Below are 24,510 nucleotides of genomic sequence, written 5' to 3' on the forward strand. Positions count from 1 at the left end.
TGAAACTGGTCATATTTTTACGTCAATTTTTTAACTTGTTATTTTGTTTTCGATGTGTATTAGAAATGAGAAAATACAAAAGAAAAACTTCTGCCTTTGGAGCCAAAAATGCCGTGCAATATTCAGTTAAAGCTTAACGCAGCGTAATTATGTGGGGTTCCGCATTCCTGTCTACAAAGGCGACTGTAAAATGGGAAGATTCTTCAGCAAACGTAAAAGAGGGACAAATAGTATTTAGTAAAGAAGAAGAAAGATCAAATGATTCACATTTGGAAACATTTTCAAGGCTATATGAATGAAAGTGGAAAAAAACAATGTTTGCAAAAAAATTGATTTCATTCAAAAGACGTCTTTCTGTTGAATGAAAATGTACTGGCTTAACATCCGTTCTTGCTGGATAGTATGTCGTCGATCCAAGATGATTATGATGTTTGGTTTGTGGGGCGCTCAACTGCGCGGTAATTAGCGCCCGTACAAAGTCCCAATTTTTTTTTCGCACTCCAATTTTTTACACAGTCCAATCGAGCCACTCTTATGAATAATGATGATGATGATGATGATGAAATGATGAGGACAACACAAACACCCAGTTCCCGGGAAGAGACAATCTCCAACCCGGCCGGGAATCGAACCCGGGACCCCATGACCCGGAGTTAGAAACCCTAACCACAAGACCACGAGCTGCGGTTATCGTCGACCCAAGAAAACAAACCAAAGGAAAATGAGCAGAATGTGCCATCTTCCGTTAGTCTAGTTAATGATAGCAATGAGAAGCTAAGTTCTGCTGTTTCATTCCACGACCTGTTGACATATCCAGAGAAGTCTACCCAAACTCTTCAGACAGGAACAGAAAGCACTATTTCTTGGATCCTCAGAAAATATAAATGACACTGATAAGAGGTGGAAAATGAGTAGTGTCATGTAAGGAATACAGTTCGAGGAAGCGTCTTATTAAGAAGGAACTACCCGTGCAGGATGGATCATCAGACTGAGGTGCATCAGAATCCTCTGAAGAAGCAAACGAAGATAACGGCACTTCTTATGAAATCTCTAAGACTGAAAACGGTGTATCGACGATATTTGGTGACTGAATTCAATGTCACGGCACAGAAGGGTTCCATGAGAAACGTGTTGTTGCACCAAGGAAGAAGTTTATTTGAGGAAAATGTGTTATTTCAGTGTCATGTTTACACATTTGTACTGTCCTTATGTGCCATGCCTACAACTTGATTCACCTCTCTTGAAAAAGACAAACAGGCCATGCAGCTCATTCTTCAGATTAATTTTCTGGAACTATTAAAAACATTTACGTAGCGTTATATGCCATTATTGGCACGAAAAACTACATATTACAGAAGGATCGGCAATGAAAATGAGTTCATGTGAAAATATGTCTTCTATTTGGACTTAAGAAATTTTGACTCGATTCAGCCGACCTCACCATAATTAAGTTTGACTGCAGATATACTTCGTGGGTTTTCAACTGGATAACATTGTCTAAGTCCCACAAAATTTAATCGAAGCAATAGTTCGACGTCTTTGCGTGAGACAGTAGTTTCTACTGTCAGATGCGACTTGCAGCAGGAACTATCGTAACCACCTGAAGATGACGAAAGTTGCTTCGAGAAAGTATTGTATGACTTACAGAACGTTATCGGGCAGCAAACCTGAGACCGTATTTACTAAAGAACCGAAAGCAATGTCTGACAAGTCACAACAGTTTGAATGGCTCAGCTTTACGCAAATACTAATATTTCTTTCCATATTTCAAAGTTAAGAATTAGTACAGGAATCAGTTACAAGAGCAGCCAAAATATGGTTTCACTATCACTGCAAAGATTATGTTCGCTTTCACTTAATGTCGAATGTTCATTACTTGAATTCCGAAATTAATCATCTGAAGTAGGTGTTCCGAAAGAACGGCTGTGGTTCACGTGACATTAAGTCAGCGTTCTCCTACAAAGGAAAACGAGAACATGTTGACCATTCACGTAATGAGCCAACGACTGTATTCCTTCCTTTCTCCGGTGCTACATCCAGCAAAAAAGGCAGACTCCTGGAAAGACGAGGTACAAGATCTATTTTCCGACCCCCTAAGAGGATGAAGGAAATGCTACGCCCTGTTAACGACAATCTTGACCTCAGGATCCCTGGGACTTGTGACATTCCTTGTGAGTGCGCAAGGAATTGTATCGGTCAATCCACCCGCACCGTTTCCAACCGCTGTACAGAACATCAACGACATACGAGGGTTGTCCAGCAAGTAAGATCCGATAGGTCGCGAAATGGAAACCACTGGGAAAATCCGGTAAAGCTTTGGACAGATGTATTGGGCACTGTCTCTAGTATGCCCGTCGATCGTGCCGCGTCGCTCTGTTCAGTTTTGAGTGAACAGTGAGCACCTAAAGATGCGTAGGGAATAGCGTCTCTCGCCAAGTATGAGGGCCTGGTTAGAGATTTTGCCTGTGTCATGCAGCCCACATAACACAACTGTCGAGCAGTTCCTTCTTCATGCGAATTCTCGGCCGCACACTGAAGGGGCAATGAAGACGCTCCTTCAGCGTTTCCGATGAAAAGTGATTGATCACCCACTGTACAGTCCGTAATTGGCTCCTCCTGAGTCTCATCTCTGCTCACAAGAACCGCTGGCTATGGAGACAAAACTTTTCCACAGACAACGAGCTGCAGACCAGTGCAGGTAACTGGCGGAAAGCAGAGGCGGCTGCTTTCTATGACGAGGATATTGGGAAGTTGATACAACACTACGACAACACTCGCAGTTGGAGCGGCGTCTATGTAGAGAAGTAGGTGGATGGTGTACCTAACTGTTGCAAATAAACAGTTTGTGGTTTTCACTGTGTTTTCCATTTCGCGACTGATCGGAACTTACTTTCTGGATAACCCTCGTATTAAAAGCAGCCGCGTGGAGTGTCCGCTCGGTTTGAGGCTGTCAGATTACGAGTAAAACTGTGTTCGCAGGAGAGCTTCTGTGAACCAGAAAGCTTCTGTGAAGTTTGGAAAGTAGGAGACGAGGTACTGGCGGAAGTAAAGCTGTGAGGACGGGGTGTGAGTCGTGCTTGGGTAGCTCAGTTGGTAGAGCACTTGCCCGCGAAAGGCAAAGGTCCCGAGTTCGAGTCTCGGTCCTGCACACAGTTTTAATCTGCCAGGAAGTTTCATATCAGCGCACAAACCGCTGCAGAGTGAAAATCTCATTCTAGTTTAAGTTAGTTTAAGTAGTGTGTAAGTCTAGGGACCAATGACCTCAGCAGTTTGGTCCCTTAGGAATTCACACTCATTTGAACACTTTTTTTATTATTAAAAACAGAGAACTGGAGAAATCTTCAATTGCTGAGCACAGTCTTACAAACAAGCACAAAATATTGTTTGACGAAACAAAAGTTTTGTCTCAGGCTCCTACATACTGGGATTTTGTGATTAAAGAGGCTGTAGAAATAAGAATGTGTGAGAAGAACCTCAACCGTGACAGCGGATATAATCTTAGCAGTGTATGGAAGCCAGCTCTCGAAGCAGAGAAGAGGCAGAGATTTCTAGTAATGTTTGCACTACTAGAGAAACGGTGGCGCTACCAGCGCAGACCTTGACGCCATCTGCGACTGCATTACTTAATTGTCGACCAATCTCAAACCACCTATGCGTTATATAAGGCCACCACAGCAGCAGTTTAGACAGCCAGTTTGCTCTTGACGACGATGATGGAGGTAATCGCCAAAAGCTCGAGGTTTTACCCTGAACTGACGCGGCAGTAAGTCCACGAATGTTTTATGCATATAAACAGAGGTGACAAAAGTCATAATATAACGATATGCACATATAGAGAATGCGGTAGTGTAGCGTACGCAAGATATAAAAGGGTTGTGCATTGACGGAGCCGTCATTTGTACTCAGATGATTCATGCTGGAGCTAGGCACATGAGACACTCCATTTCGGAAATCTTTAGGGAATTCAATATTCCGAGGTCCATAGTGTCAAGAGTGTGCCGAAAATACCAAATTTCAGGCATAACCTCTCACCACACAGTGGCCGACGGCTTTCACTTAAAAGACCGAGAGCAGCAGTGTTTGCGTCGAGATGACAGTGCTGACAGACAAACAACACTGCATGAAATAATCGTTGAAGTCAATGAGGGGACGTACGATGAACGTATCCGTTAGGAGAGTGTGGCGAAATTTAGCGTTAATGGGCTGTGGCAGCAGACCACCAAGACGAATGCCTTTGCTAACAGCTCGACATCGCCTGCAACCTCTCTCCTGGGCTTTTGACCACATCGGTTGGACCCTAGACGACAGGAAAACCGTCCCGATTTCAGTTAGTAAGAGCTTATGGTAGGGTTCGAGTGTGGCGCAGACCCCACAAAGCCATGGAGCCGAGATGTCAAGAAGGCACTATGTTAGCTGGTGGTGGCTCCACAATGGTGTGGGCTGTGTTTGCATGGAATGGACTGGGTCCTCTGGTCCATCTGAAGTGGTCACTGACTGAAAATGGTCATGTTCGGGTGCCTGAAAACTATTTTCAGCCATTCATGTACTTCATGTTTCCAAACAACGATGGAATTTTTATGGACGACAGTGCACCATGTTATTTGACAATTCGAGCGAATGATTTGGCCATCCATCGAACATTTATGGTGTTAATGCGTCACGATTAGCCAGGAGGGGAAAGCAGCAGGCACCCGTTGAGGTGAAAAATCAAACATATTTTTAGCTGCATGAATGTTTAATGCCATAAAAAGGAAAGGCAGGCCTAGAAAAACCACCGAGACTGAATGGGCTGCCGCCCAAGAGAGCAGGAGAGGAGTACGTCTGGTCGGGTCGGAAGCTGCCAGCAGAAGAGACCGGACGGCGTGTCCGCTCTCAGCGACTGGCCGCGGTCCCGCCCCCACTTGACCACCTCCAAGCCTCCCTATTGGTCGGCAAAATCGAAGACGCTCAGTTCTGTAGCGTTACCTTGTCAGCAACACGTGAATTTAGCTGCTGATGGTTCAACACGTGAGTTTCAAAGTGGTTATGTCCGGTTCTGGGCAACGTGATTGAGACGCTGCAACTAGCCGCCAGGCAGAAGGCACTGACGAACATAAAGTGAAAAATAAAAATCAAATTTTTATATTAATAAATCCATTCAGTAACGGCCCCCCACTGTACAATGGGACACAATCGAGAGGTCAGTTTGTACACAAAATCCTGTACCGGCAACACTTTCGCAATTGTGGATGATTATAGAGGCAGCATGGCTCAATATTTCTGCATGGTACTCCAAACGACTTGGTGAGACAATATCACGTCGAGTTGCTTAACTACGCCGCGCAAAACGAGGTCCGGCATGATATTAGAAGGTATGCCCTGACTTTTGTCACCAAAATGTCTGTAGTTCCTAGAGATGAGCCTCTCATGTGCATATATCGAAACTGTTTAAGGATTCCATAAGAATCAACTAATATATTGCTTCCAGTACATGTATCTTGTGGGAAGATCATAAACGTCAAGTTAAAGAGATTTGAGCTTACACGGAAACATACCAAGAGTCGTTTTCCCCGCACACCATACAGAGCATCCAAGTCACAGAGACCAACGCTTGCGGCTAGATCACATCACTGGCAGCTAACGTGAATTTATTTGCTGCTGAACAGCAACATGAATGTCTCTAAATGACAGCATTCAGGAGGTTATATGGCATCGAACTTTTCCATTCTTGTCATAACACCGGCAATGTACACAGTCACGTTTGTTGTCGAAGGGGTGGCTTTGCTACGGCATTAACCCTTGTAACTTCAACTTTTTATAGCTTCGCTGGAATTCGCTTCCTAATGTGGGTTCCAATCTTCAGTTAGCTCCACAAGATATCTTCTAAATACCGTCCGTCCATTATAATAACCTATTTTGGGAGGAGATTACAATGGTGCTGAAAAAGATGGGAACAATGTTAATTCTTAGAATCCATTTTTAGAATGCTGACTGAAGTACATCTCAGTCTGAGTGATGGGTCACATATGATACTACTATAATACACAAAGAACGCCTCGTGAAATATATAAAGAAGCTGCTGAGTTCCTAAACATTTACTAGCAGCTATGTCCGAAGAGTAGACATTTGTACCATAGAGATACAGTCAGGCTGCACAATCTGTTACGAACGCTGCAGGCGCTGTGATAGCTGACACTAGATATACTACAAGCCGTTCCTCCAACTATGACTATTACACTGCACAACAAAATTAAAGGATCATTTTTACTAACCTCGTAATCGTCCCCTATTGCGACACATAAGTTTGAAATTTGGCTCAAAGGTGCTTACAAATTTCCTCTGTAACAGTGCAAAAGCGTGGTGCCCTGTGGCATCACCCTCGGGCTCGGGGATGCTTCAAACAAGGCGTCGACAGATGTGAAGAAATGCCACAGTTCATGAAACGGATACTACGTTAAAACAATTAGGCCACTTGAGCAGACTGGTCGGTAAACAGACTTTCTTTGGTGAATATTGCTGAACCTTCTCTCGAGATATTAGATTTATTAATGCAACCCTTATTACAACAAAGTTTTCATTCCTTGGTACTTAAGATACAAAGATACACATTAGTAAAACTCTAGCTCAATAGAAACATTCATTTAAAGGAAACGCAGAGGACCGGATGTCAGTAATATTAACAGTAATGTAAAAGGTAATAAAGTAATCAAAGGAAACTATTAGACTACGGCTGCCATTTGCACTTTCCTTAATGAAAAACGGAAATTTCGTTTAATTGCTTGTACATCAAACCAAATAAGGCATCTTAACGTTAAACAACTTTCATGGGACCTCTGTCCGTAATATGAAAATAGTGCCAGAAATTCAAGCCGTTGACCCAAAATTTTATCGTCAACAAACATCCACAGCCCACCTTGTGAGATGAGCATCAGTCGTTTTTTAAGTAATACCTTACATTAGAGTTTATAAAACTCATAAATAGCAATCTAAGAATTATATACTGGCATTACTCAAAACTTGTAATCATTTATAAACAGCTCCAATAACATTAAAGAAATACAAACCAGGAAAAAACCTTTCTAGATATTTTAACCCCAAAAAATTCGTGTACCACCGTTACAGAACTGCAGCCAGAAAATGCACCATTCTGTCGCCTGGACAAGAGTGGTCAAACCTGCCCCAGGCCACTTCCAATTACAAACAATATCGCACTAGCTGGGGAACAAATGCACAGAGTTTAACCAGGCTTCTACAACAAACAGCGAAGTCCATTTAGTTAATTAAATTGACATACACTTCCATCCGTGTAATTATTATCGGCTGCAATGTTCCCAGTGGAAAATAACTCAGGAAACCAGGACAGTCTTGTAACTACTTTTAACTTGGAGGATAAATGTCCTCGATGCCAAAAAAGCTTCTTTCTGAATTTCAAAACAGGAAAGAAAAGTACCCTTGACCACCTGAACCACCTGTAAGGTGAGATTAACACTGTCAGTTAGAACCTTGGAATGTCCAGTAAGACAAAAATTCAAAATCCAACTGCTGTAGCTAAGACGCTGTATAACATTTACAATGAGCCACAACCTTAGCACAGTCACCCACAGTTCATCGTTCCAGTTCACCATATTAACTGTCGTCCAAAGCTACTACAGAATGCCCCGCATCTCAGAGGAACGTCATCACACTCCAGTTCTCCAAAACAAGGCGTCCCATCTGGCGCGCAGTGCTCGCTTAGTGATCGTATGTCGCACTTAGTCCGCACTGGCACAGAGCCACTGCCGGCGCAACAGTCTCCCGCGCCGCCTTGCGTCTCGTTCGGCAATCTTCCCGCACTGTCCTAGCGCACTGCCTACGGGCCATGTGTCCACAAGTCACCTACCAGCAATGTAGCTGGAGTCGATCTGGGTAAAGCAAAATCGATTGGGAAACATCAGTTCAGAAGTTCATGTGAACTACACTCCTGGAAATGGAAAAAAGAACACATTGACACCGGTGTGTCAGACCCACCATACTTGCTCCGGACACTGCGAGAGGGCTGTACAAGCAATGATCACACGCACGGCACAGCGGACACACCAGGAACCGCGGTGTTGGCCGTCGAATGGCGCTAGCTGCGCAGCATTTGTGCACCGCCGCCGTCAGTGTCAGCCAGTTTGCCGTGGCATACGGAGCTCCATCGCAGTCTTTAACACTGGTAGCATGCCGCGACAGCGTGGACGTGAACCGTATGTGCAGTTGACGGACTTTGAGCGAGGGCGTATAGTGGGCATGCGGGAGGCCGGGTGGACGTACCGCCGAATTGCTCAACACGTGGGGCGTGAGGTCTCCACAGTACATCGATGTTGTCGCCAGTGGTCGGCGGAAGGTGCACGTGCCCGTCGACCTGGGACCGGACCGCAGCGACGCACGGATGCACGCCAAGACCGTAGGATCCTACGCAGTGCCGTAGGGGACCGCACCGCCACTTCCCAGCAAATTAGGGACACTGTTGCTCCTGGGGTATCGGCGAGGACCATTCGCAACCGTCTCCATGAAGCTGGGCTACGGTCCCGCACACCGTTAGGCCGTCTTCCGCTCACGCCCCAACATCGTGCAGCCCGCCTCCAGTGGTGTCGTGACAGGCGTGAATGGAGGGACGAATGGAGACGTGTCGTCTTCAGCGAAGAGAGTCGCTTCTGCCTTGGTGCCAATGATGGTCGTATACGTGTTTGGCGCCGTGCAGGTGAGCGCCACAATCAGGACTGCATACGACCGAGGCACACAGGGCCAACACCCGGCATCATGGTGTGGGGAGCGATCTCCTACACTGGCCGTACACCACTGGTGATCGTCGAGGGGACACTGAATAGTGCACGGTACATCCAAACCGTCATCGAACCCATCGTTCTACCATTCCTAGACCGGCAAGGGAACTTGCTGTTCCAACAGGACAATGCAAGTCCGCATGTATCCCGTGCCACCCAACGTGCTCTAGAAGGTGTAAGTCAACTACCCTGGCCAGCAAGATCTCCGGATCTGTCCCCCATTGAGCATGTTTGGGACTGGATGAAGCGTCGTCTCACGCGGTCTGCACGTCCAGCACGAACACTGGTCCAACTGAGGCGCCAGGTGGAAATGGCATGGCAAGCCGTTCCACAGGACTACATCCAGCATCTCTACGATCGTCTCCATGGGAGAATAGCAGCCTACATTGCTGCGAAAGGTGGATATACACTGTACTAGTGCCGACATTGTGCATGCTCTGTTGCCTGTGTCTATGTGCCTGTGGTTCTGTCAGTGTGATCATGTGATGTATGTGACCCCAGGAATGTGTCAATAAAGTTTCCCCTTCCTGGGACAATGAATTCACGGTGTTCTTATTTCAATTTCCAGGAGTGTATAAGGTGGATTAATGACGTCATATTCGCACTAAAACTCACCACAGTTCGCAAGCGCATCCGTTCACGCGTCACAGAGTGGGGAGGCCGTTACAGTCCCTCTTATTCACATTTCACCCTTTCTTTTTACGCCTCTGCCATTTAGGTCAGAAACAACGATACCCAGCGTTGAAATCAGACTGTTTTCTCATGGGTAGCCAAGGAAAACATCTCAGACACACCGCCATTCAGAATCGACACGAAAAGGCGTCAGGGGTCGACACGAAAAGGCCTCAGGGGATGGCATAATGGGCGTCAGTGAAACACCCCCTTCTCTTGGGGCGTTGATCCCCACACGTTTCGCTGTCGAAAACGAGAGTTCACTGTCCGATGAGTAACAGGACGCTTTTCTTGGCAACGTTCGGCACTACTACTACCCCCTGGGCGTTCCAACCCTACCGTAAAGGACAATGTGGTGTTGCAACCTCACTGAACGTGATCTGACCCGTTGGAGTGTAGCGCGACCGCAATTTTAGCTCTGGTATACAGAGTGGAACACCTGGAACAGTTCAAAACCATTTGACGAAATTTGAATATTATCTGAAGCAGCCAATGGTGTTCCTGCGCTTTCTCAGTCCTGTTTTGCGCTCCTCTGTGGCGCCATCACTGCATGGGGGGGGGGGGGGAGGGGGGAGGAGGGGGGTGATAGGGGGGCGGCCCTCCTAATTCGGCAACACCTTCGGTACCACCCACGCACCTGTTTTCTGCACGTTACAAATGTACCTGTCAGAAATTTTGACATCAATTCAGCCGCGCAGCTGCTCTAGCACCTGTTGGTTAGGCACTCCCTTCGACACGCCTTGGGTGGAGTTTGCCTTCTTCCAGACCCTAGAGCAGCCATGAGGCTGAATTGGTGTCGGAGTTTCTGACAGGGACGTTTGCAATGTGTTCAACAAAGGTGCATGGGTGCCACTGAAAGTGTGTCCAACTGGCATTCTTAAGGTGCGTTTACACCTGTGCGACTTCCCGTGCGCACTAGGCGCTTGCAGCCGTTGACCGAGGGATCAAGGAGGCGCATGCACCCGTGCAAAGTTGCACTTGCCTCTGAATTCTGCACACGGGGGTGCAGAAGTCTTCTCATAGCAGACGGGGAGACGTGTGCCTCTACTTGCGTGCGGGGTAAGCACAGCCTCACGGCGCACAGGTGAAACGCACCTTTAGATCGCTTTATGTTTTACCCATGCACATGTTAATGTTTAACATCCCCCCCCCCCCCTGACCCTGATCGCGCCACAAGAGGACGGAATCAGGAGGGCTGAAAAATCATAAATACTCGTTGATATTCCAGATCACGTTCAAATAGCGTCGAATGGCTTTGAACGGTCCCTAGTGGTTCCACCCTATATACCAGAGCAAAAATTGCAGTCGCACAACACTCAAAAATGGTCAGATCACGTTCAATGCTGTTGCAGTCCCACAATATTCTTAGTGTAGGGTTGAAAACCCAGGTCTGGGCAGCAGAATTGCCTGTTGTCAAGAACCTCGTCCTGTCGCTCATCGCACTGCAAACTCTCGTTTTCGACCGCGAAATATGCGGGAATCAACGCCCCAGCGGAAGGGGTAGTTTCATTGATGTTACACATCCTGAGGCCTTTTCGTGTCAATTCTGAGTTGCGGTGTGCCTGAAATATATTCCCCGACCACCCATAAGAAAACCGCGTGATTTCAACGCTGGTTGTCGCGGTTCTGACGTAAAAAGAAGGGCTTTGATAACCTACCCATCTTGTGACACGTCGACAGTGGCGTTTGGCAGAATTTTAGAGAAATTTGGTGCCAATATGACATCATAAACCCACCGTTCACCTCACATGAACATATGAGCTGTATCATTTTGTTGCTTGTGTTAACACTTTGCTGCTTGAAGCGTTTTCTAACCCGAGGGCGTCGATGCTGCGGTGGCGGATCATAAGCCTAAATTCTAATCAGGCTAAGAAAAACATTATGGGTAATCTCCTTTCCTTCCCTTTTAGTGTACGCATACGCAGCGTTCCTAATGACGACGCTGGTGACCACCACCACCACCACCACCACTACTATAATTACTACTGCTAATATTAATAATTATAGACACTCACTATTATTTACCAACGAACTGGTAGATTGGGCATATGATTGTTGTTACTTGTAAGACAAATTAACTCGATGATCCTCCTCCTTCCCAACTCTTTCGATGATATCGTCACACCACATGTCTCGACTTTCAAATATTCGCACTACCGGTATTTCAACTGGCGTACAGGCAAGAACTGATAAGCAATCCCGTGCCATACTGTTCCTCAAATACGTTATTACGCATTTAAGACAAGAAAAACTCCTTTCAACTGAAGCAGTTGTCGCAGTATTGGTTGCAATTAGACAAAATAGTCTGAAAGCTTCCAAAAGAATTTAGTCCGTTTCATTCTCAGCCTTTCTTCTGATTACGTCTCCCAGACTGACAGAGTGAAATGTTTACTTATGCTGGGAAGAAAACAGTCTCCAGTTCCAAACGCAACTGTGAGCGACTGAAGGACGCGCCATACACTTGTAGTAATGAATCCACGCCGTCTACAGGGAATTGCTGACCATAATCAGATCTACTGAAAAACTAAATTTAAACGATGTACAAAACAGCGAGTAAAAAGAGCTTGGGAGGCAATTTCACGGACGGTTTTCGTGAATGACGTATATTGTTCTGACGTTACAGTTCCATCCCGTTTCACTGTTCAAAGGAATGCGTTTACCAACAATACTGTCTGGAACTGCTGTGTGTTTGTAAGACCAGTGGAACGAAACAAGAATACCCTGAAGCGTGCCGGCCGCTGTGGCCGAGCGGTTCTAGGCGCTTCAGTCTAGAACCGCGCTACTGCTTCGGCCGCAGGCTCGAATCCTGCCTCGGGCATGTATGTGTGTGATGTTCTAAGGTTAGTTAAGTCTTTAAGTAGTTCTAAGTCTAGGGGACTGATGACCTCAGGTGTTAAGTCTCCAACCTCGTCACTCCATCTCAACCTATGTCGTCCTCTTGCTCTTCTTCCCCCAGGTTCACTGAAACAGGCTTTCCTTGCGGGATCTGTCTCATTGAGTCGCATTACATGTCCAGCCCATCTCAGTCTACACAGCTTTATGAACTTTAACATATCATGCTCCTTATAGCAGTCATAAAGTTCGTCATTTCTTCCCATTCTCCAGGTCTCATTTTCATATACAGGTCCAAAAATCATCCTCAATATACTTCTTTCATGTGATCTCAGTTTGTTTTCACCCTGCTTCGTAATTGTCCATGTTTCTGAGCCATAAGTAAGTGCTGGGCGTATCAGCGTTTTGTAAAGTCGGCACTTAGTCCCTCGTGATATAAGCTTGGATTTAAAATGTCGCAACACTCCAAAGTAACATGGGTTAGAAGCACTTATGCGAGCCATAAATTCAGTAAAGGTGGTGTCATTTGCTTCTATCTTCGAGCACAGATACGTGAAACATTCCAATCTCTCAAATGTCATTCCATCAAGGGTTATTGTGGGCTGTAAGAGTTGGTTAGTGCCATTACACACATACTTCGCCTTTCCTTCATTAATTCTCTGGCCCATCTTCTCTGCACTCAGTTTTAGAGCTGAGAATGAACTTTGTACATCTCTAAGTGCCCTGCTCATCAAGTCCAAGTCATCTGCATATTCCAGCAGAGGAGAAAAGAATCCTTACTGAAATTACACTGCTGTCCAAAGTTAAAGCAACAAACGGAAATTTTGCGAGGTTGTGTTTATTTTGCCACAAAACAGTAGAAACAGGTGATACTAAAGTAGAAACAATGTAAAGAATACAGAACGTAATCAACTGCAACGTGCATAACGGTAGACAGAAATGTTCTTCGTTTTTTTCTTTTTTTTCAACTTAACGGATTTTCACACACATTCTGACAACTGGTTAATGTGTGCAGTATAGGGTGTGACCATCTCTGGCACCAAAACAGGCCTGACAACGATGGAACATGATGTGAATGATGTCATCAATCTCATTTTGAGGCAATAACGCCCATTCTTCCTGCAGAGCTACTCATTAGTCTTAGAGAGTGGATGGTGGAAGCTTATGTGGTGCAAGCCGTCTCCCTAGTGCATCCCAGACATGCTCTATGGGATTAAAATCGGGAGAGCGACAAGTAAACGCCATGCGTGCAATATCTTCAGATTCCAAAATAACATCAGCCTCCCGTGCTCTATGAGGTCGAGCACTATCGTCCACCAGTACGTTGACTGGGCCCACATCCTCGCAACAACCGCGTATGAGATCCCAAGATCTCCTCACGGTACCTGCCCGTAGTTAAATATTGCTCATTCACCCGTATAATTTCAACAAGAGGTGTTCGAGTAGTCAACATAATCCTTGCCCACACGATTAGCGATCCTCCTTGATATCGGCCTCTTTCCACAACGTCTGGGTCCTGAAATCGTGTTCCACCTGCCCTCCAGATGCGAATCCGTCGAGAATCACTCTCCACACCAAATCGGGACTCATCTGTGAAAAGAACATTGGCCCACCGTTCGACTGGGCAGGTGGCATGTTGACGGCTTCACTCTAGACGTTCATTTCTATGAAGACACGCCAGAGGTAAACGGACAACAGGTCTCCACCAATAAAGATCACTCTGCTGAAACCTTCTGTACACCGTTTGCCTCGATACAACACATCCAGGAGACGCGGCGACGTCAGAGGCCAGTTGCAGTGCAGTAGTAAGGCGGTACCGTCGTGCCCTTACAGCCAAATAACGGTCCACTCTTTCTGATGTCACACGTGGTCTGCCCTGTCCTGGTCTCTGGGATACAGTTTCGGTCTCTATAAGCTGTCGCCTCATCCGAGAAACAACAGAATGATTCACACTAAGCCATATCATCACACCCTCTCTTACCCACATTTCACCCCGTCACTTGACGCCTCTGTGATGGAGATCAGAACCGCACGTTGAAACCACTTGGTGTTCTTATGGGTGGCTGAGGAAAATATTTCAAACAGACCGCCGATAGAAATCGACATGAGAAGGCCTAAGAGACTGGCATAAATGAGCGTCAATGAAAATACCCCTTTCCTTGTGGCGTTCATTTGCACACATTTGGCGGTTGAAAACGAAGGTTCATAGTGTGGTGAGCAACAGGACGACGTTCTTGGCAACCTTTGACACTGCAGACATTTCTGTCTAAGCATATCGTGGACCTGCAACCCCATTGAACATGATCTGACTCCTTTGGAGTGCAGTGCGACCCCAGTTTTTGCTCTGGTATACAGGGTGGAACTACTAGGGACCGTTCATAACCATTCGACGAAATCTGAACGCGATTCGAAGCAGCACAAAGTCTTTATGCTTTTCCAGCCTTCCTGTTACACAACCTCCTGTGGCATCATCGTAGAAGACTGAAACATTGAGACATGCGTCAATAAAATGGCAAAGGGTCCTTCCTAGACACCCTTGGTGCCACCTGCACACCTTTGTTGACCATTTTAAAAATGTATCTGCACAAAGACGACCTGTGACAGATTCCTAGGCGCCTGCAGACAGGCAATCGCTTAACATCCTACTCATTCCATATACCTACAAGCAGGCACCAGAGTAGCAGCAGAGCCCAACTCTGCCAGGTGCCTATGAATCTGTCACATGTTGTTTCTATGCAGTTGTATTATTAAAGTGCTCAACGACGGTGTGCAGGTGGCACTGAGAGTATTAGAGTATTTCCGAATTTCGGGCGTGGGGGGGGGGGGGGGGGGGGGGGGTTCTACGAGGAAGCGTTTGCCTTTGTCGCACGCCCGCACGCCACCCCCCTCCCCTCCTCCTACTCGCCCCCATGATCACGCCACAGAAGGGCACGAAACATTAGGGCTGCAAGAGCATAAACACTCTTCACTGCTTCGAATCAGATTACGTCGAATTGTTTTGAACGGTCCATAATGGGTCCGACCCATACACCAGAGAAAAAACTGCGGTCGCACTGCACTGAAAAGGGGTGCATTCACATTCAATAGGATTACAGGCCGACGGTGTTCTTAGAGAAGGGTTGAACCGCCCGGAGGGTACCAACAGTGTCAAAGTTAGTCACTAACGTCGTCCTGTTTGTCATCATACTGTGAACTGTCGCTTTCGACAGCGAAATATGTGTAAGTGAATGTCCCAAGGCAAGGATGCTTCATTGGCGTCCTTTATGCTACTCCCTGAGGTCTCTTCACATCAATTCTGAGAGGCGGTGTGCCTGAAATGTTTTCCTCCACCACCTAAAACGAAAACGCGTTATTTTAAAGTCGTGGTTCTGATCTCCATTGCAGAGGAGTCAAGAGAAGGGATTAAATGTCATAAAGAGAAGATGTGACGATCTTCCGGTCGTGAGACACGTCCACGCTGCTGTGGGCAGGATTGTGATAAAATCTAGTGCCATCGTAACATCACTGGCTCACCTTACACTTCACATGAACTTCTGAGCTCTGGCCTTTTTTTCACGTGCGTGGACCCCTTGTTGTTAGAAGCATCGCTAAGCCGGAGGGTGACGCCTCACACAAATGTCCCATTACAGAGGAACACTGTAGGCACCTACGATTCAAAATTCAAACTTCTGCGTCGCAATGGGAAACACTTCCTGGATTTAGAAAAAGTGACCATTTAATTGCGTTGCGGAATGAACATTAGAACCAACTAATATTATGTAGAGTTTAAGTTATACGAACAAAACAGTTTTTATTTGAAGCAGTTGATTTTGCATAAATCGATTGGTTCCACTGGATCTAGGATTTATGAAAACCACAGCTAGTTGAACAGAATATACACTCCTGGAAATGGAAAAAAGAACACATTGACACCGGTGTGTCAGACCCACCATACTTGCTCCGGACACTGCGAGAGGGCTGTACAAGCAATGATCACACGCACGGCACAGCGGACACACCAGGAACCGCGGTGTTGGCCGTCGAATGGCGCTAGCTGCGCAGCATTTGTGCACCGCCGCCGTCAGTGTCAGCCAGTTTGTCGTGGCATACGGAGCTCCATCGCAGTCTTTAACACTGGTAGCATGCCGCGACAGCGTGGACGTGAACCGTATGTGCAGTTGACGGACTTTGAGCGAGGGCGTATAGTGGGCATGCGGGAGGCCGGGTGGACGTACCGCCGAATTGCTCAACACGTGGGGCGTGAGGTCTCCACAGTACATCGATGTTGTCGCCAGTGGTCGGCGGAAGGTGCACGTGCCCGTCGACCTGGGACCGGACCGCAGCGACGCACGGATGCACGCCAAGACCGTAGGATCCTACGCAGTGCCGTAGGGGACCGCACCGCCACTTCCCAGCAAATTAGGGACACTGTTGCTCCTGGGGTATCGGCGAGGACCATTCGCAACCGTCTCCATGAAGCTGGGCTACGGTCCCGCACACCGTTAGGCCGTCTTCCGCTCACGCCCCAACATCGTGCAGCCCGCCTCCAGTGGTGTCGCGACGGGCGTGAATGGAGGGACGAATGGAGACGTGTCGTCTTCAGCGATGAGAGTCGCTTCTGCCTTGGTGCCAATGATGGTCGTATGCGTGTTTGGCGCCGTGCAGGTGAGCGCCACAATCAGGACTGCATACGACCGAGGCACACATGGCCAACACCCGGCATCATGGTGTGGGGAGCGATCTCCTACACTGGCCGTACTCCACTGGTGATCGTCGAGGGGACACTGAATAGTGCACGGTACATCCAAACCGTCATCGAACCCATCGTTCTACCATTCCTAGACCGTCAAGGGAACTTGCTGTTCCAACGGGACAATGCACGTCCGCATGTATCCCGTGCCACCTAACGTGCTCTAGAAGGTGTAAGTTAACTACCCTGGCCAGCAAGATCTCCGGATCTGTTCCCCATTGAGCATGTTTGGGACTGGATGAAGCGTCGTCTCACGCGGTCTGCACGTCCAGCACGAACGCTGGTCCAACTGAGGCGCCAGGTGGAAATGGCATGGCAAGCCGTTCCACAGGACTACATCCAGCATCTCTACGATCGTCTCCATGGGAGAATAGCAGCCTGCATTGCTGCGAAAGGTGGATATACACTGTACTAGTGCCGACATTGTGCATGCTCTGTTGCCTGTGTCTATGTGCCTGTGGTTCTGTCAGTGTGATCGTGTGATGTATCTGACCCCAGGAATGTGTCAATAAAGTTTCCCCTTCCTGGGACAATGAATTCACGGTGTTCTTATTTCAATTTCCAGGAGTGTATTACAACACACTAGATAAGAATAGTTCTTTTTTTTGCACAACAATGTTCTTAGTACTTTTTAACTGTGCTGGGACTTTCGGTAACAAGGAATTTCAATCACATTGTGTTAATAAACTCTCCGTACTCTCAACAGTGTTATTAACGTGGTAAGGATATTAAGAAGAATTAAACAAGTAATGTGATTGTTTCTCGGAATTGTTAGAGTGTGAACTTTGTGCACAAAAATAAATTAGAACATTGGTTCGGAAATTTCACAAGGCATAGTGCGAGAAAGCTATGAGTGCAACCAGAAATAGCAGAGGGCCAGATAGTGTATTCTGTTAGAATGTAAGTGCGCAGGGCGAGATGATTATAGTTGTCTGTCAGAGGACATGCAGAGAGTGCTGCGTGTTCGCGAAGAAATGGACCTTGTGAGTTGTGGGTGGAGAGCTGTGAGCAGGTGTGTGTGCGCAGACGACCCCGGCGCCAGCGTCAGCCCACCTCGGATGAACGACGAGCCTCGTCGTGACGACGAGCTCAGCTGGCGGCGCTTCGTCCACGACAGCCGCTCTCCAGGTTCGCTGACGACCTCAGTTACAGTTATCACTGACTCTTACTAACCGCCCCTGGTTTGCAGATTGTGCCATTTTTGGTCTCTAATATACAGCGTGTTCATTTTAACTGAAGACATTGAAATATGTAGAAAAGGATACATCGAATAAAAAAGTTGTAATTCCAACTTGTTTGTCTCGGAGGGAGACATCCAACAACACCGCACTCAACCCGTCACCTCGCACCATGGGTGGGTGGCGGGGAGCATCTTTTAAATCTTCAATGGGAACCTCCCTTTTTTATTGAAGATTACGATTCTACTGCAAAACCTACACACGTTTTATCTGAAGCATTTTCTTCGTTTCGCCGCCGATGGTACTTTAATTGGACGAATAGAAATGGGTACACAATCGTAATTTACGCCATGCTTCTCAAAAGCCCTTGATATCCCCACCTCCAAGCTGCTAGTATAGGACAGGCCAGTATTTCATAATTTTTAATGGGAAACCAAATTCACAAGGTTGCATCCCTCCGACATATCGAACAGCGGGCTACTTAACGCGCCACCGTGGCCGTGTAACAGACTTCCACATATCATAACAGGCAGTACACTGCTACCGGAGCCCACGTATCGTGCAAACGTAGAACAGATAGCAGCTCCAAACATTACAACACATGCGCAGTGTTTACTGCCTGCACACCAACTTATCATTTGGAGAACAGACGTGCAAGTGGACGATAAATGTTGCAACCACAGAAGAAAAAATTGAAATGATCCTTATTTACGGAGACTGTAGGAGAGATGTTAGGGCTGCTGTTGTCTTGTATGCCGAGCGTTTTCCAGAGAAAGCTGGCTCTCGTTCGTTCTTTTATAAAGTTGTAAAGGCCTTTGTGTCTGTTGGTGGCCTACAGACCTGCAAAAGGAATCGAAGTAAACGTGTTACAGGAGAATCTAGTGAAACAGCTGTATTAGCGGCAGTGCGCCACAACCCACTGATAAACACTCGCCAATTACACCGCAATTTCGGTATGTCCGAGGTAGTATTGTCACAATACTGCATCGTCATAAGTATTATCCGTACCACGAGCCACTGTATCAAGAACTTCATAGCACCGATTTTCATAGCCGGGTAGTGTTTTGTGAATGGGCACGTCAACAAATGCAAACGACCTCGACTTCCTTTCCCGAGGTACTATTTTCCGATGAGTTTACATTCACTAACTACGATAGCGTTAACCAGCGTAACATGCATTACTGGAGTGCAGACCATCAACGTCCTTGGTTGATTAATGTATAGTGTGGCATCATGGGCAAGAAACTCATTGGTCCGTATTTTATCGACGGCACGTTGAATGGACTCAAATATCGAAAGTTTTTTGGAACAGGAACTATCTGTACTACTGCAGGATGTTGCCTTGGGCGTTCGACAACGTCGGCGGTTTAAGCATACGGTTCACCAGTGCATTACGCAATTGAAGCACAGGAGGTATTAGCCCGTGTTTACACCGGTCGGTGGATCGGTATAGGTAGCACTATCAATTAGCCCGATAGGTCGCCGGAATGACGTCGCCCGATTTCTTTCTATGGGGTATTTAAAGGTGAGGTGTACCAGAAAGTGCCAACAGGCCGTGAAGACATGGTCGACCGCATCAGAATCGCCTGTGCTGACATTCCCGCAGATGTGCTTCTGTGCTGTGTGTGGTCATTTGAAGAGCGGATCACTAAGTGTGTCAAAGTTGGCGATACTATGTTTGAATACTTGGTGTAATTGGAAAAGTAGAGTAGCGTTCGCCTCGAACCACGGCAACAGTGACACGTCGAATAGTCCACTGTTCGATATAACGTTACGAATGCGATTTCCAATTACAAGTTATGAAATACTGGTTCGTCCTACCCTCGCAGCTTGGAGGTGGGGTCCCACGTGCCATTGGATATTCAAGGGCCATTGACTGGTAGGTCGTAAATTATGACTGTGTACCCATTTCTGTTCCTACAATTGCAGCACATCTGTAACGAAACGAAGAAAATGCTTCAAACAAGACGTATGCGGATTTTTCTGCAGAATCGTAATCTGCAATAAAAAACGAGGGTTCCGGGTGTCGAGTGTGGTATCGTTGGATGTCGCCCTCCGAGACATAGAAATTGGAATTATAACATTTTGATCCGATATTTACTTCTAGAGATATGAACACCACATATAAAAGTAACCACCTTTTCATATAACAAACGTTGCATTTGGTTCCTCGTGACTAATCAAGTAATACTGCTTGAACTTGCTCGTTTCTTCTGCTTTTTTTCTCATGTAATGCATGATATGAAAACTGTGATGTCCTCATTTTCGTGCGTAATAAAATTCTAACAAAGATTCTAAAGAATGAACACATTCCTAACAGTAGAAAATCTTAGGCTACATGAGGGCATGTGTGTTCCTAATAATACTAATACATTTACTTTGCTGTCTAATCCAGCTGCACACTATATTCTCCATCTCACAACTTTAACAAATCATTTCGAAAGAAACTCTCAAATCACAGGATGATTCAAAAAGATTCATCGAATTTCACAAGACTATACTTTCCACATGAATGAACACAGAAACTTAGTGTGAGTCCTAACTCACACATAGGACTACAAAGAAACTTATTTTCGAAAGAACTTTCCTTGTTTTTCAAGGGTATATGTTTTACATCCATGCACATACCACCTTTGGATGCTTTTTAGAATAAAGTTTAAGATCAAAATTGTAAATACATTTTAAAGATGTTCAATGTGTCCTCCAACGGACGTAAGACGGGCATCTAGAAGTTACTGCTTACACTGTTGTTGCTATGCGGCATCGCAGTTCGTCCAATTTTATTGGGAAGGATGCAGATACAGTCTTCACAAACACAAACAGAACAAATATCACGCACCGTGAGATCAAGTTATCTTGTGGGCCAATGGCGCAGTGTGTGATCCTTACGTTGCTTCCATTTGCGACTTCAGTGAAATCAAGCGGAAGCTCATTGGAGGGCAGGGTGAAGGTTTGTTGTGTTTTTTGATGAAAGGTGGTTCTGCCTCGGAGCAGTGATGGCCGTGTGTTGGTTAGGAGGATGCCGGTTGGGACCCGCAACCAACATGTCTGCGTACTAGACACACTGGACCTGCATCTGGAGTTATGATCTGGGGTGCGATTTTGTATGACAGCAGGAGCAGTCTCGTGGTTATCCCATGCACCCAGATTCCAAATTTGTACGTCAATCTGGTGTTCCGATCTGTTGTAGGCGCAACAGTATACTCTAAAGATAATCACGCTGCACAGTTGTAACTGAAGTGCACCCGTTTAAACGTGCAGCGCAGAACCTTTTGAGCACAGACAAAGAAAACCAAAAATGTCGCCTGGGGGAAAAATTGGTGTAGTCGCAAATTATTGTTCAGTGAGTGGAGGAGGAGATTAGTGTTTAACGTCCCACCGACAATGAGGTTATTACAGACGGAGCACAAGCTCGGGTTAGGGAAAGATGGGGAAGGAAATCGGCCGTGCCCTTTGTCAAAGGAATCATCCCGGCATTTGTCTGAAGCGATTTAGGGACATCACGGAAAACCTAAATTAGGATGGCGCATTTGGGATTCCATTCGTTGTCCTACCAAATGCGAGTCCAGTGTGCTCACCACTGCGCCACCCCGCTCGGTATTATTGTACAGTCATTGGGGGTAATGTCATGAACGATAAACTTAAAATCCTGACCGGCGGGGTGTGAGCGTGGAGTTGGGGGTCCCGAGCGTAGGGTACTTTTTTAGGTTTTCCTCGAATATCTCTAAAAACACGGCCTATCGAAAATATTTCCCAGTATAAAATTAAACTACATTAACTTTCCTGCAAAACAGCTCCTATTCATATTTTCTCTAGGACTAATGGTTTCCGTGTTGCAAGGGATGGAAAAATCTCAGATCATTAAAAAGTGTTTTAATGGTGTAAAATTCGTGTTCATTAATAAGTGAAGTAGGTTAAGAGCAAATATTAAATCTATGTACCACATCTAAGTGCAGTCCAACAGTAATAAGGGATAAATTGTGTCCTGGAGGCGTAACAGAATGGAAAGGCACACTGTGTCACAACAAGAAACTACAGGGTATTTAGCACAGTTATATCGTCCCTTCTGCAGCTCGTCTTACAAATCACTGGCGACACAGTGGGTGTTCTTTATCCACAAAGTGTGTTAACACTACACTGAATACAGATACCACATGTTAATAATACAAACGCAAGAAAAGTATGTAGTCAGATACTGTGTAAATCTCTGCACACTGTTCAACAGTGCCAGAGGGAAATTTATTCTTAGTCATATAGTACAGCTGTAATGTTCTTCCGGGAAAGGTGGCTTCGTACAACACGAGCGCTGCTCGCTTTTCAGTTTACAGACGGACTATACCTCACCAGCGCTACCTGTCCAACGCACTCAGGTAAGTGGACAAAGTAACTTCACTGAGCTGGTGGTTATATAGTGGAGTTATTTGCAATTTATTAAGTGAGTATTTATTTGCAGTTGTTAATTGAGCTTTTACGGAAAATACGTTCCTGTAAACAGCGGCTGAGAAGTGCTTATAATGCATTGGTTGATCTGTGTTGCAATATCTGAAGTTCCATAACACTTAAGTGACTTCCTACTATTACAGACGGAGCCAATATAAGTCTCTGTATATCTCAGATATTGGGAGAGCTGAGGCTGGACGATGCACTTGACAGACTCAAACTGCGAAAAGTACAGGGTGAGCACAAAGTCTGGCCCTGATTATAAAATTTTATAACAGAATAATCGTTTGACATAATAAGTTACATTTTATGCCATTACATAGGTTAATGTTACTAGTTTATTGAAGACCACTTACGTTAGTAAACCTCAACGTGTGCTCCCTTGGTAGCTCGGAGAATGTCGAGGCGGTATTCCAGTTCCCGCCAGGTGTTTCGTAACATGTGTTCTGTCACAGCACCCACAGCAGTTTGTATCCTAGCCTTCAGTTCGTCGACGTCAGCAACTGGGGTGACGAAGGCTCTCTCCTTGATATAGCCCCAGAAAAAAGTCAAGGGGCGTAATGTCTGGAGAGCGGGATGGCCAGGGTGTTGGGCCGTTCCTCCCAATCCACCGATCCGGACATTACTCCCCTCTCCAGACATTACGCCCCTTGACCTTTTTTCTGGGGCTATATCAAGAACGGAGTCTTCGTCACACCAGTTGCTGACGTCGACGAACTGAAGGCTAGGATACAAGCTGCTGTGGGTACCGTGACAGAACACATGTTATGAAACACCTGGCGGGAACTGGAATACCGCCTCCACAGTCTCCGAGCTACCAAGGGAGCACACGTCGAAGTTTATTAACGTAAGGGGTCTTAAAAAGAACTAGTAACACTAACCTATGTAATGTCATCAAATATAAATTATAATGTCAAACGGTTATTATGTAATAATTGTTATGATCAGGGCAAGACTTTGTGCTCACCCTGTATTTCAGACATTCATAATGGAAAAAATGAAACTAAAATTGTCAGATACATATTAAAAACATGTCAGACTTGGGGCAGAGTCTTCAATGTGGTAGACGGTTGACAGCTCCATCTGTCTAGCTTTATGTTGATTGAGCACTCAACAACTGCAAATAAGCTCTCTAATAAACTGAAAATAGCTCCACTATACACATTAAACACGAGCTCAGGGAAGTTATTTTGTATACACACTTGAGAGAAATGGACAAGAAATGCTGGGGACGTATAGTTTGTCTGTAAATGGAAAAGCGAGTAGCAATCGTTGTGGGAAGCTGACACTGCTGGAAGAACGCTACCGCCGTACAGGATGTCCAAGAATCAGTTTCCCTCTAGCACTGTAGAACGATGGGCAGAGAGTTACATAAGAGGGCTTGCTGAAAAGTAATGCCTCTGAATATTTATGTGAAAACTCTTAAGGCTTTAACAGAATTTTGCGTCGATTTTTGGTAGAACACCATTATAATAAATGAAAAGCATTAGTTTGCTTTTGCTCTAAGTATTACTTATATTTTATTTTATTTTTGTTTTTATTTACTGTTCAATTTTTTTCCTTTTTACATTGCATTACCAACACACTGTCAAAGATGTTACTTACTGTATGTTTCTACTTCAATGTAGACGTGTAACTTCTCTTCCAATGTTGTTTACAAACATTATAATTTATTTGGTGACAATACTCAAATGGTTCAAATGGCTCTGAGCACTATGGGACTTAACAACTGAGGTCATCAGTCCCCTAGAACTTAGAACTACTTAAACCTAACCAACCTAAGGACATCACACACATCCATGCCCGAGGCAGGATTGGAACCTGCGACCGTAGCGGTGGCTCGGGTCCAGACTGAAGCGCCTAGAAGCGCTCGGCC

General features: G+C 45.8%; 1 protein-coding gene across 2 annotated transcripts in view; it reads left to right on the top strand.

Annotated features, from left to right (window-relative positions):
• The window catches only part of LOC124555555 (protein turtle homolog B-like), a 434,783-nt gene that overhangs the window by 253,064 nt on the left and 157,209 nt on the right, over positions 1-24,510 (top strand). The window contains exon 4 of one of the 2 annotated variants that reach the window (XM_047129511.1): positions 18,043-18,144. The exons of the other annotated variant lie outside the window; for it this stretch is intronic. Coding sequence (XP_046985467.1) covers positions 18,043-18,144 — 102 coding nt within the window. The remainder of the gene's footprint in view (positions 1-18,042; positions 18,145-24,510) is intronic. 2 annotated transcript variants of the gene reach the window in all.

The sequence above is a fragment of the Schistocerca americana genome, chromosome X (assembly GCF_021461395.2).
Source record: "Schistocerca americana isolate TAMUIC-IGC-003095 chromosome X, iqSchAmer2.1, whole genome shotgun sequence".
Taxonomy (NCBI): Eukaryota; Metazoa; Arthropoda; class Insecta; order Orthoptera; family Acrididae; genus Schistocerca; species Schistocerca americana.